This window comes from Lithobates pipiens, unplaced genomic scaffold (genome assembly GCF_037356315.1).
Source record: "Lithobates pipiens isolate NorthernLeopardFrog02 unplaced genomic scaffold, aLitPip1_a1.2 Scaffold_18, whole genome shotgun sequence".
Lineage (NCBI taxonomy): Eukaryota > Metazoa > Chordata > Amphibia > Anura > Ranidae > Lithobates > Lithobates pipiens.
Genome location: NW_027507758.1, coordinates 30,687,995 through 30,701,836, shown reverse-complemented (window position 1 = coordinate 30,701,836; position 13,842 = coordinate 30,687,995). Strand labels below are relative to the sequence as shown.

The window sequence follows — 13,842 nt, the reverse complement described above, 5'->3', positions numbered from 1 at the left end:
TGAGCCGCTGTACTAACTATGCAAAGTTAGTACAGAGATCTCCTACTGCTGAGCTGTTGTGTATTGACAGGAGGATGGGCCACCTCCCCCCTCCCCCAGAACACTCCGATCAGTGTTCTCTGCCATTGGCTGAGAAAGCTGTCCATGAGTTGGTCGGCTGCTGGTCTTCCAGCATGCCCGTCCGACAGAAGGCAGGGTGGCATACACCTGGGCCGCATGTCAGACGTTTTTTGTTTGAACTGGCCAATGTCTCCCAACATTCTGCCCGTCGTGTATGGGGCTTAAAAGGAAACATCTGTTTGCTGTAACTGCAGTATGAGTGAGCAGGAGCTTGGCTTCAATTTGTTAGTGTATTTAAATCTGCTAATCCATTTAACACTCCCTTCCCCCCAGACTTACAATGCTACTGCTGTGCCCCCTGCGCTCCTTCATCCAGAGTGGGGGCCCAGAGGGGAAAAAAAAAGGCAAAAAAGAAAAACAAATGCAGCCACCCCATCGAATGATTGGTAAGCTGCAAAATATTACATTTTTGGTTTAATATCAGTTTAAGGCTGGGTTCACACTGCTGCGGGGGGAGATCCGGATGTGATTCGCACCGCAAATCACATCCGATCTCCGTAGCGATGCGAGTACAGCCATACAGATAGTATGGCTGAATTCGCATCGCTCCCGCAGCAAACTCGCACGGGACCCTTTTTTTGGTCCGCAACAGAATCGGATCGCATGGGGGTTCACACCATGCGATCCGATTCCTGTGCGAGTCGGCAGATCGCACTGCGATATGCGGACGGATCTGGGGGTGTCATTAACATATCATTGACACTCCCAGCCGTCCGCATAGGGCAGTGTGAACTGCCGGCGGGAGTAATGCGATGCGGGAAAACGCCGCGGATTCGCGGCGTTCCCGCATCGCAGCGGTGTGAACCCGGCCTAAAAGTACAACACCAAGCCATTAAACACAATGTGGTGGAATTACTATAGACATATAGACTGTGCGCTTTGCAAAGGCAGTTGCACTCATTTTCTGCGGAGCTTAGTGAATGTGATGAACCTCTGTCGATTTCAATCATTCAATCAGGGCTTTCTTTCAAAGGGAACGCGGGGGAAGGCAGTTCCGGCACCCCCAGCACTGAGACCCGTGGTGAAAGTGCAATGCGATTTCAGCCATACAGATCATATGGCTGATATCGCATTCGGGCAAAACTCGCACAGGACCCTTTTTGGTCCACACCACAATCAGATCGCATGAGTGTTCACACCCAAGTGATCCGATTAATGTCCAAACTGTCAGTTCACAGTGCGATATGCGAGCTGAAATGGGGGTGTCATTAATAAGGATGAGCTCCGGCGTGTTCATACAGCCCGCAGGTAGCGCCCGGCAGGAAGTCGGCACTGCGCTAATCACAGGCAGCGAGACATAGTCCCGATGCGCGGCTGCAGAGATCGGGAAATGTCTCACTGCCTGTGATTAACGCAGCGCTGCGCCAACTTCCTGGCGGGCTCTGCACATGGGCTGTGTGAACACGCCGGAGCTCATCCTTAGTCATTAACATTGTATTGACCCTTCCGGCGGTTCACATATAGCATTGTGAACTACTGCGTTCCCGCATCGCACAAGTGTGAACCGAGCCTTAATGTATTTTATGGCAGGGAGTGCTGGAGGGTCTACTGATGCGGTCTGATGGGGGATCTATTGTTGCTTGGGGGGGGGGGGGTACATTTTTGCTGGGAGGAATCTACTGTTGAGGGATAGGTCTATTGCTGCTGCTGCTGGAGGGGCTATTGAAGATGACAGATCTGTTGCTGCTGAGGGTCTATTGTTGCTGGGGTGGTATTTTGTTGCGGGGTTCATTGTTGTGTGGGGGTCTATTGTTTCTGGGGCAGGGGTCTATTGTTGCTGGGGGGGGTCTATTGTTTCTGGGGAAGGGGTCTATTGTTTCTGGGGCAGGGGTCTATCAAATTCCATACAAATTACTTTATAGCACAAAATGCTACGGTGGATTACAAGCATAATCCGTTCCAGGAGCATGCTTGTAATCCAAAGCACTTGCATATCAAAGCGAGTTTCCCCATAGAAGTCAATAGAAATTACGAAAATTTGTTCCACATTGACTTCTATTGCATGCAATACCGCATGTGGCCAGAGGTGAGGGGGGGCGCCGGACTGCCTTGGAAATACTCGGGGACAGCTCGGCTGAACTCGGGAAGTCTTGGAAACATTTAGGAACTGAGTATTTCCGAGTGATTCCGAATGGCTCCGAACTGTTCCGAGTGTCACCGGCGCCCCTGCACCTCTGGCCACATGCGGTACTGCACACCCCATTAGGTTGAATTCTGCTAGTTGTGCGGAAAACCAAGCCCAAATCCATAGTGCCCACCGAGCCCAAACCCATAGTGCCCACCAAACCCATAGTGCCCACCGAGCCCAAACCCATAGTGCCCACCGAGCCGGATACAACACCTCCTCACCACCTGTCAAATGCTCTCTGAAGATAGGCATTATTAGTCTTGCAATTCTACATGAAGTATGCCGAGCCATTTACCATTTAATCAGCATTATTATACAAATTCTGCATTACAAGATGCCCCATCTGTGCAGAGCGACACACAATTCATCCTAATCCATATTTATAATGTATTTGTAACAAATCCAGCAGGATGCCCATTATAGACTAGAGCAGAAGAGATGTTGCAGTTTATAATACAGATAATATAAATAGTACATAGAGTGCCATTCAATGATTTATCAGAACAGCACAGAGAGACAGATACAGAATATCAGAAGGGAGTTACAAAGTCATGCAGCCGGCTTTTTGTCAATGGTTTCCTTGAAATAGCTCATCACGTATCTGGGAGTCCTATAATAAACAGCCAAACAGATTTCACGCATTACCACATAGGGCTCTTTCACACTCGTGGTGGAGGGTGTTGTTCTCTAAAGAGCGACCTATGTTTGGATTGCTTTTCATAGGGCACGTGACAGGTGGTGAGGGGCAAATTAATCACCTCTTCACTGTCTGATTTTAACCCTATAATGCTGCACTACTACTCCACATTCAAATGCATTCCCAAAACCTTTCAACATTCTTCATAGTTTCATAGTTAGCAAGGTTGAATAAAGACACCAGTCCATCCAGTGCAACCTGAGTGAGTGTCTACAATTGTCCCTATCCCTGTACAGTGTACATCACACACTCACATCGGTCCCTGCCCTCAAGGAGCTCACAATCCAAGGTCCCCATTCATATACTAGGGCCAATTTTGGACAGAAGCCAATTAACCTACCTGCATGTCTTTGGAGTGTGGGAGGAAACCGGAGTACCCGGAGGAAACCCACGCAGGCACAGGGAGAACATGCAAACTCCAGGCAGGTAGTGTCATGGTTGGGATTTGAACCAGCGACCCTTTTTACTGCAAGGTGAGAGTGCTAACCACTACACCACTGTGCTGCTACTTGATTTTGATCATAAATCCCTATAAACCAGCTCTAATACAGCTCATCTACTGCAAAGGATTTACAACCCCCACCCCCCCCTCCCCCATTTATACAGATGTAACACCTTCCTGGGGTTCTTTAAGAACAGCCCTCATGCCTCCACTCTCCCCAATGATGCCGCCATTTTGTATTGTCCAGCATGTGTGCGGGTGATGTACTTTGGCCTTTGGGACCTGGAAGAGCTCTCGAATGTAGAAAATCAGTGGTCCTGGACGTCCTTGACTGTGTTACCCTCATGCACATGTGCAGATGTGCCGAACGTCTCTGCTGGCAGAACCCTTTAGCACATCTGTGCAAAATATTCAATTGTAGGAGAAGGGGGCTGAAGCCAGGTGGTGCGCACACATTGTAATTGTGGATGAAGTTCCACTTTAAGTATACAAGTGGGAGGTAAAACTTTCTAAATAAAAGGGTAAGTTTACTGTCCTTCTGACTTTAGGGGAACTGGACTGTGGCCAGTGGGAGTAGACGTATTAACAGTGGGAGTAAACAATGCAAACAATTCCTCCCCCATCAGTGCCCCACCATTGGTGGCAGTGGAAGGACTAGTGCCCTACAACTGGTGACAGTGGAAGGACTAGTGCCCTACAACTGGTGACAGTGGAAGGACTAGTGCCCTACAACTGGTGACAGTGGAAGGACTAGTGCCCTACAACTGGTGACAGTGGAAGGACTAGTGCCCTAAAACTGGTGACAGTGGAAGGAATAGTGCCCTACAACTGGTGACAGTGGAAGGAATAGTGCCCCACCATTGGTCTCAGGGGGAGGAATAGTGCCCCACCATTGGTGTCAGTGGGAGGAATAATGCCCTCCTGTTGGTATCAGTTGGAGGAATAGTGTTCCATTGTTGGCATTAGTGGGAAGAACAGCACCCCATTATTGGTGTCGGTGTGAGTAGTGCCTCACTGTTGGTGTCAGTAGCAGTAATTATGTCCCATTTTTGGTGTCAGTGGGAGGAAAAGGCAAGGAGGAGCCACATGCGGGCCCCAGGCCTGCAGTTTGAAGACCACTGCTATAAACCATATTTTAGAAAGATTTCAGTTGGCTAAAATGAAGAACTATGAGAATGTCAAGACTAATTCCTACATAAAAACAGCGCTCAATGGAAAGTCAATGAGTAGCCATCTTTTTTTCATACCTCCGATTGTTCATCTCTTTCATCCACCAGTCTCTTTAGGTGGAAAGATACATTTTTCAGTAACGATTCCAGATCCTCTGGAGAGATGTCAGTAGAGTCCATGGACTGCAGGTCAAGAACATTCTCTGGATTGTGAGTTACCTTCAAAAAAAAAAAAAAAAAAAAAAGTCACGTTTTTAACATGGATCAACACAAAACATTTTTAAAGCATAGCCTCAGAAACATTTAAAGTGTAACTTTAGTTAGAAAATTAAGTCCTGCTAGATGCCTTCAGGGTGGCCCCTTTTGCAGATATAGCCATGTAAAACTATTAATAAATTATAAATAATAGGGCTGTGGAAATGAAAGATTAATTCCTCGATTAATCAATAAAAATTTTTTCAAAATTCTTTTGATTGGTACTCACCTCTCTGCCAGCTTCCGGGTCTACAGGGAGTTCCTCCCCCCTTCCCCCACGTCTGCTAACGAAGGGAAGGGGGGAGGAGTCTGGTGACATCGAAGTTCTGATGGAACGGAACGCGTACGGAGGGAGGAGCTACACATGACATCACCCACTTCTACCCTACGGAACTGACACGATTGTCAGCTTTACATGCTGTGTTTTTATCATCTGTATGTGAGTAGTTTGTGTTTGAACACAAAAATTAAATCTTATACTTAAGCGGTGAGCACTGAGATCTTTTCTCTCTATCCATGACCCGGTGTCCTTGCTGAGATCTAAGGAGACGTGAGAGAAGTTTATGCTCCATGTTAACCCTTTTGATACCCACTTGCATGACCACCTGTTTGCACAGGGGTCCATGCCATAAGGTGAGAGCATGGTTGGACTGACAACTCATGGGGCCCTCAGGCAATCAGATATTATGGGGCCACACAGTATACACAAACACACACACAGTATAAAATCACACAGTATACACAGACATGTTTCTATTGGCTGAGAAGGTACTGGAGAGGTGGGGTAGCTATAATCTAAGGATTTCTAGACCAAAAGCATGTCGGTAAGGGACATTTCAGACACAGATGTAAAAAAAAAAAAAAAAACAGAGATTTTTACATACTTTCCCTGGTTTTTACTGAGGCTGGCAACCCTGATGGGGCCCCCTAGTGGCACGGGGCCCTCGGGCAGTGTCCGAGTGGCCCAATGGTCAGTCCGCCCCTGGGTGAGAGTGATTAGTTAGACTGGAGGTGGAGGGATTGTCACGCTACTGTGGGGGAAAAAAAAATTATACGTCAGTGCTACAGTCTGAATGTAAAACGTATTTGTGTGAACTGTGAAGTTAAGTCATGGATTGTGGAAACGAACTAGTGTCGGATGATTGTATATAGTGTATACCACATTTACCACTGACTAATGCAGAGTTTCAATGCAAGGAGATCAGCTAAAAGTAGTTGGATCTGTATGTGCGTTATAATTAATTAAAATTAGCCGATTAATCAATTAAAAAAATAAATCGATTAATCGAACACAAAAATTTTAATCAGTAACAACCCTAATAAATAAAGTGTCCATACTGTTTAAAATCCAGTAATACACTGTCTCACCCTGCTCTGCGCATGCTCAGCTGCTCTCTATTTTAGGCACTGTGCTGAATGACTTAATATTTACTGCTGTTTGGGGGCTCTGGGCTTCAGCAAAATGGCAGCCTCTGGGAAGAGGAGGAATTAGCAATGCTGGAGTCAATGTACAGCACACACAAAAATTTTTATTAGCATAATTATTATGTATGTTCTTGCTAAAGCAAATTTTTTTTATCAATTTGTTATGGGTAAAGGTCCACTTTAACCACTTGCCGACCAGCGCACGACGATGTACGTCGACAGAATGGCACGGGCAGACAAATGGGCGTACATGTACGTCCCTTTAAATTTGCCGCCCTGCCATCGGGAGCGGGCCGCCGGCGGCGCGCTCCCGCGCTGGTCGGGACCCCCGTGAGTCCGGTCGCGGGACCCGCGGACTCGATCGCCGCGGGCATCCCCGCGATCGTCTCACGGAGCGGCCGAATGGAGAAGTGCCGTTGTAAACAACATTTCTCCATTCTGCCTAGCAATTAGTGATGCTGATCTCTGCTCCATGTGATTGGAGCAGAGATCAGTGTTCACTAAATGAAAGCCCAACCCCCCCCCACAGCTAGTAACACACCCCTAGGAACACTTAACCCCTACACTGCCACCCACTGGTTAACCCCTTCACTGCCAGTGTCATTTACACAGGAATCACTGCATTTATATAGCAGTGATTACTGTATAAATGACAATGGTCCCAAAAATGTGTCAAAAATGTCCGATGGGTCCCCCACAATGTCGCAGTCACAATAAAAATCGCTGATCGCCGCCATTACTAGTAAAAAAAAAATAATAAAAAATTATTAATAACAATGCTATAAAACTATCCCTATTTTGTAAACGCTATAACTTTTGCGCAAACCAATCAATAATCGCTTATTGTGATTTTTTTTACCAAAAATATGTAGAAGAATGAGTATCGGCCTAAACTGAGGGAAAAAAATGTTTTTTTTTATATATTTTTGGGGGATATTTATTATAACAAAAAGTAAAAAATAATGCGTTTTTTTCAAAATTGCCGCTCTATTTTTGTTTATAGCGCAAAAAATAAAAACCGCAGGGGTGATCAAATACCACCAAAAGAAAGCTCTATTTGTGGGAAAAAAAAGGACGTCAATTTTGTTTGGGAGCCACGTCGCACGACCGCGCAATTGTCAGTTAAAGCGACGCAGTGCCGAATCGCAAAAAGTGGTCTGGTCTTTGACCAGCAAATTGGTCCGGTCTGAAAGTGGTTAAGATCTAGAGTTCACTGCAGGCTAAAAAAATACCAAAGAAATCAGAAGTTTGAAGTGTTTACCAGATTTATTCCCAGATGGAATCTATATTGCAAGCAGACAACAGGAAGTGTACATATTACCCAACTTTTTCCCATAAATTTAAAAAAAAGAAAAAAAATTATTATGTTGTACTTCCACAAGCAGGAAAAGAACTTAGCAGACCTTTATATCAGTCTGGATGTTGTGCAAAAATCATTATTCTTGTAGAAAGAAGCACGCTTGGCGACGGCGTTATATAAAGATCTGGGAACTTACTCAAAATGATGATCTCAAGATGTTTAAAATACAGGCCAACTTTTTACTGTACTATTACTCCAGCATAGAAGAGAAATAAGGCTGAATACAGGAAGAACTTCAGCCAGACCTATTTCCTAACTGAGGTTCTAATCCTATCCCTGGGTGCCTATCCAAGCCAAATTCAGCTACTTAAATTAGCTCCGTGTAGAAATACATGTTATAACTGCATTGGATTGTGTCATTTTATAGGAGTCCTTTAACCACTTAGGCACTGAGCCTCTTTCTGGGATTTATTGTTTACAAGTTAAAAACTTGTTTTTTTGGCTAGAAAATTACTTAGAACCCCAAATATTCTAAAAAAAAATTTGAACACCCTAGAGAATAAAATGGCGGTTGTTGCAATACTTTCTGTCACACCGTATTTGCACAGCAGTCTTACAAGCGCACTTTTTTTGAAAAAAATACACTTTTTTTAAATTAAAAAAATAAGACAACAGTAAAGTTCCCAGAGAGCCCACCATATACATCAGGGTCCCCAGAGAGCCCCCCTTACATGAGGGTCCCCAGAGAGCCCCACCTTACATGAGGGTCCCCAGAGAGCCTTCCCCTTGCATCAGGGTCCCCAGAGAGCCTTCCCCTTACACGAGGGTCCCCAGAGAGCCTTCCCCTTACACGAGGGTCCCCAGAGAGCCTTCCCCTTACACGAGGGTCCCCAGAGAGCCTTCCCCTTACACGAGGGTCCCCAGAGAGCCTTCCCCTTACACGAGGGTCCCCAGAGAGCCTTCCCCTTACGCGAGGGTCCCCAGAGAGCCTTCCCCTTACGCGAGGGTCCCCAGAGAGCCTTCCCCTTACGCGAGGGTCCCCAGAGAGCCTTCCCCTTGCGCGAGGGTCCCCAGAGAGCCTTCCCCTTGCATCAGGGTCCCCAGAGAGCCTTCCCCTTGCATCAGGGTCCCCAGAGAGCCTTCCCCTTGCATCAGGGTCCCCAGAGAGCCTTCCCCTTGCATCAGGGTCCCCAGAGAGCCTTCCCCTTGCATCAGGGTCCCCAGAGAGCCCCCCTTACATGAGGGTCCCCAGAGAGCCCCCCACTTTCTGCAGGGGGTCACCAAGGGGAGGGGAGGCTCTCTAGGGACCTTGATGTGACTCGGGGCTATGGGCCCCAGATTTGGAGCTATAGCCCCAAAAGCCACCCCCCTAGCGACGCCACTGCCTACCATTATACACAGAATGTAACAAAGTTTGATGCATTCTTACAGCTATTATTTAAAGAAAATATTAGTATATACTGTATACCGACATTTCTATATAATGTAATGTTCTTTCTTATGCCCTAATCAAGAAATATGGTAAAAAGATAGCATTCCTAACTGTGCTTTATAAACTTTTGCATACTCTTAGTAGACTCGTGGCTCGCCTGTCTTTAAAGGAGAAGCTCTTTTAGCCATACTTCGTCTGTGGGTCACAGAAGGGCACTTAGTTCTGCACTCCTGTGACACAAATTCAGCCAACAGCACACCTCTGGGAGACTGACCAGCCGCTTCCACCCCTCCACAGTCCATCACTCTAGTCTGGAGCACCATATGGGCAGAGGACTGGTGACCAACAGTCATTGGGTCGCTCCCCTCTACCCTGCAGCAGCCAAAGCTGTGGGAATCACGTGACCAGGCCAGAGCAGATTAAAAATAGGTAAGTACACAGATCATTTTTATACAGCTGAGGCAGAATAGGTAGGTGGAAGGAACATTTTTAAGAATAGACAATGTATTAGGCATTTCTTCCACTTTCAGTGGGGTTCTGCCAGACTTCTACATTAAAGTGGGACTAAAACTGTATCTGAGCGCCACAAACTGAAATATTATTGAATTTATTCTTATTATTTAAAGCACACCCCCCCCCCCCCCCCCCCCCCTCCCAATCCATCCAGGTCTCCATGCTTTATTATGTGGAGAAATTAACTTTGAAAAGCACCCCCCTAGCATTTCTAGCTGCGGCCAACTTCATAGCTCCCAACTGTCTCCGATTTCGAGGGACAGTCCCTGATTTGGAACAAAGTCCCTCTGTCCTCCTCATTTGTCCCTCATTTTTGTCTGATCTATATAGTTGTATATAAAATGCACAATTTATCTATCAAAAAGTGTTTCTCAGAGCTAAACCTTTCATCCAAATTCTAAATTGCTGCACTTGTAAATTCTAAAAGCCAATATAAAGGATTAGTAGTGGTAAAAAAAAAAAAGCTTGTGGGTTTAACCAATCTTTTTTTCATACAATTCTCCTTTAAGGAGGGGTGTGGCAGAGGGGTGTATCCTATGTCTACATACTTTTGCTAATAGGTGTCCCTCATTCCCATTAGACATGTGCGATTAGTTTAGTTCCAAATTAGTTTTTTTTAACAAATTTTGACAAATTAGTTAATTCCATAATTCCCACATTTCCGAATTATTCAATATCCAAATTTCTGAAATACGAATTTCCAAATTTTTTTAGTTTTTGAATCTCCTAATTCAGAAATTTCAGAAATTAAAAAATCTGAAAAAAGAAATAAAATCAGTAAATTTGGAAATAACTTTTTGTCTGTTTGTGAAGGTAACGCAAACAAATTTATCAGAAGTTACGAAATATCCGAAATAACGAATGCTGCATCTAAATAAATGGAACAAATTAATAATAAATAATAATTAAAAAAAAGGTTTAATTATTGTTATTGTTATTTATTATAATTAGATCGTTACAATCCATTCGTTTAGATACGGCATTCGTTAGTTCAGATCATTCGTAACTTCGGAAATTCATATTTCAGAAATTTGTAAATTCCTATTTTGGAAATTCAGAAATTTGTAAATTCATATTTCAGAAATTTGTAAATTCCTATTTTGGAAATTCAGAAATTTGTAAATTCGTATTTCGGAAATTCATAAATTTGTGTTTCGGAAATTTGTAAATTCGTGTTTCGGAAATTCAGAAATATGTAAATTCGTATTTTGGAAATTTGTAAATTTGTATTTTGGAAATTCAGAAATTTGTAAATTCCTATTTTGGAAATTCAGAAATTTGTAAATTCATATTTCGGAAATTCGTAAATTTGTAAATTCATATTTTGAAAATTTGTAAATTCGTATTTCAGAAATTTGTAAATTCGTATTTCGGAAATTCAGAAATTTGTGAATTCGTATTTTGGAAATTTGTAAATTCGTATTTCGGAAATTCGGAAATAAGTAAATTTGGAAATTTGAATTTTCGGATTTTCAAATTTTCGAAAAAAGCAAAAAAACGAATGAAACTAAAAACAAACACATTTTTTTGTCAGTGCACATGTCTAATTCCCATCTCAGAAAGTTGGGAGGCAGGCATGTATTGGCCATCGGGACTACCGGGAGTTTCCCGGTGGGCCGATCGCTCAGTGGGCCACTCTGATGTAAGGGGGCTGCTGATGGGACACTCTGATGTTAAAGGGAGCTGATGGGACACTCTGATGTTAAAGGGAGCTGATGGGACACTCTGATGTTAAAGGGAGCTGATGGGACACTCTGATGTTAAAGGGAGCTGATGGGACACTCTGATGTTAAAGGGAGCTGATGGGACACTCTGATGTTAAAGGGAGCTGATGGGACACTCTGATGTTAAAGGGAGCTGATGGGACACTCTGATGTTAAAGGGAGCTGATGGGACACTCTGATGTTAAAGGGAGCTGATGGGACACTCTGATGTTAAAGGGAGCTGATGGGACACTCTGATGTTAAAGGGAGCTGATGGGACACTCTGATGTTAAGGGGTGCTGATGAGACACTCTGATGTTAAGGGGTGCTGATGGGACACTCTGTTGTTAAGGGGTGCTGATGGGACACTCTGATGTTAAAGGGAGCTGATGGGACACTCTGATGTTAAAGGGAGCTGATGGGACACTCTGATGTTAAAGGGAGCTGATGGGACACTCTGATGTTAAAGGGAGCTGATGGGACACTCTGATGTTAAAGGGAGCTGATGGGACACTCTGATGTTAAAGGGAGCTGATGGGACACTCTGATGTTAAAGGGAGCTGATGGGACACTCTGATGTTAAAGGGAGCTGATGGGACACTCTGATGTTAAAGGGAGCTGATGGGACACTCTGATGTTAAAGGGAGCTGATGGGACACTCTGATGTTAAAGGGAGCTGATGGGACACTCTGATGTTAAAGGGAGCTGATGGGACACTCTGATGTTAAAGGGAGCTGATGGGACACTCTGATGTTAAAGGGAGCTGATGGGACACTCTGATGTTAAAGGGAGCTGATGGGACACTCTGATGTTAAAGGGAGCTGATGGGACACTCTGATGTTAAAGGGAGCTGATGGGACACTCTGATGTTAAAGGGAGCTGATGGGACACTCTGATGTTAAAGGGAGCTGATGGGACACTCTGATGTTAAAGGGAGCTGATGGGACACTCTGATGTTAAAGGGAGCTGATGGGACACTCTGATGTTAAAGGGAGCTGATGGGACACTCTGATGTTAAAGGGAGCTGATGGGACACTCTGATGTTAAAGGGAGCTGATGGGACACTCTGATGTTAAAGGGAGCTGATGGGACACTCTGATGTTAAAGGGAGCTGATGGGACACTCTGATGTTAAAGGGAGCTGATGGGACACTCTGATGTTAAAGGGAGCTGATGGGACACTCTGATGTTAAAGGGAGCTGATGGGACACTCTGATGTTAAAGGGAGCTGATGGGACACTCTGATGTTAAAGGGAGCTGATGGGACACTCTGATGTTAAAGGGAGCTGATGGGACACTCTGATGTTAAAGGGAGCTGATGGGACACTCTGATGTTAAAGGGAGCTGATGGGACACTCTGATGTTAAAGGGAGCTGATGGGACACTCTGATGTTAAAGGGAGCTGATGGGACACTCTGTTGTAAGGGGTACTGATGGGACACTCTGATGTTAAAGGGAGCTGATGGGACACTCTGATGTTAAAGGGAGCTGATGGGACACTCTGATGTTAAAGGGAGCTGATGGGACACTCTGATGTTAAAGGGAGCTGATGGGACACTCTGATGTTAAAGGGAGCTGATGGGACACTCTAATGTTAAAGGGAGCTGATGGGACACTCTGATGTTAAAGGGAGCTGATGGGACACTCTGATGTTAAAGGGAGCTGATGGGACACTCTGATGTTAAAGGGAGCTGATGGGACACTCTGATGTAAGGGGTACTGATGGGACACTCTGATGTAAGGGGTACTGATGGGACACTCTGATGTAAGGGGTACTGATGGGACACTCTGTTGTAAGGGGTACTGATGGGACACTCTGTTGTAAGGGGGCTGGTGATGAGACACTCTGATGTATGTGGGTGCTGATGGGACACTCAAAATGTAAGTTGGCCGGTCTGGATGAAGTCCAGGGCTAAATTTCTGTCCCAGTCCAGCCCTGTTGGGAGGTATGCATCTTGAGTAAGTGCATATGATTTATATAGTATTTATTTCCTAGAATCCATCTTCCCTTGGCTCAGGCATTCAGACAGGAGGGTGTGCTTAGCTGAGAAAACCCCTCCTCCCATGAAGACTCCTGGGATGTATGACATTTTAGCCTAGGCCAGAAACCAGGAAGCAACTGAAGAAATATAAAAAAAAAAGGAAATCTACCTTCCTATCTACTTACTAATGCTAGCAGGAGAAGGATTAAATAATAGTTAATATTGATTGAAAGAGTTTAGTTTCTCTTTAAAAAAGGTCGCCTTGTATGACTGCCGGGAGTATTATGGGGTGGAGATGGGGGGCGGAGTTGCTAGCAGTCAACATCAGAAATGGGGGTCTTGGCTTTGTTTTTCTTTTAATCCAATCAGGAAAAACGTTTTACGAAACACAATGCTCCAGTGTACTCAATTAGTTCTCCAATACGTTTCCCTTTTCACTCAAACTGTAATCCCATTGTTGGCGCCCATAACAGCAATAATAAGCAAGCCATGCCTTATAACCTCAGGGACGTTGTGTGAATTAATCACAACAGCTGGCCTTTAACTACTGAAAACCTTTTGCTTGTAGATCCGTGCTAAACCGGCCATTTATATCAAGATTATTCGGCAGTAAGGCAGGATACAGCTGCTTATCTGCATTCTATTCATCGCTCATGTGATCTTCCTCCTCTGCCAAC

General features: G+C 44.7%; 1 protein-coding gene across 8 annotated transcripts in view; it reads right to left on the bottom strand.

The window, feature by feature from the left end:
* The window catches only part of CCDC88A (coiled-coil and HOOK domain protein 88A), a 325,195-nt gene that overhangs the window by 185,366 nt on the left and 125,987 nt on the right, over nt 1-13,842 (bottom strand). For all 8 annotated transcript variants that reach the window (XM_077485516.1, XM_077485518.1, XM_077485521.1 and 5 more), the window contains exon 7: nt 4,635-4,775. In XM_077485516.1, coding sequence (XP_077341642.1) covers nt 4,635-4,775 — 141 coding nt within the window. The remainder of the gene's footprint in view (nt 1-4,634; nt 4,776-13,842) is intronic.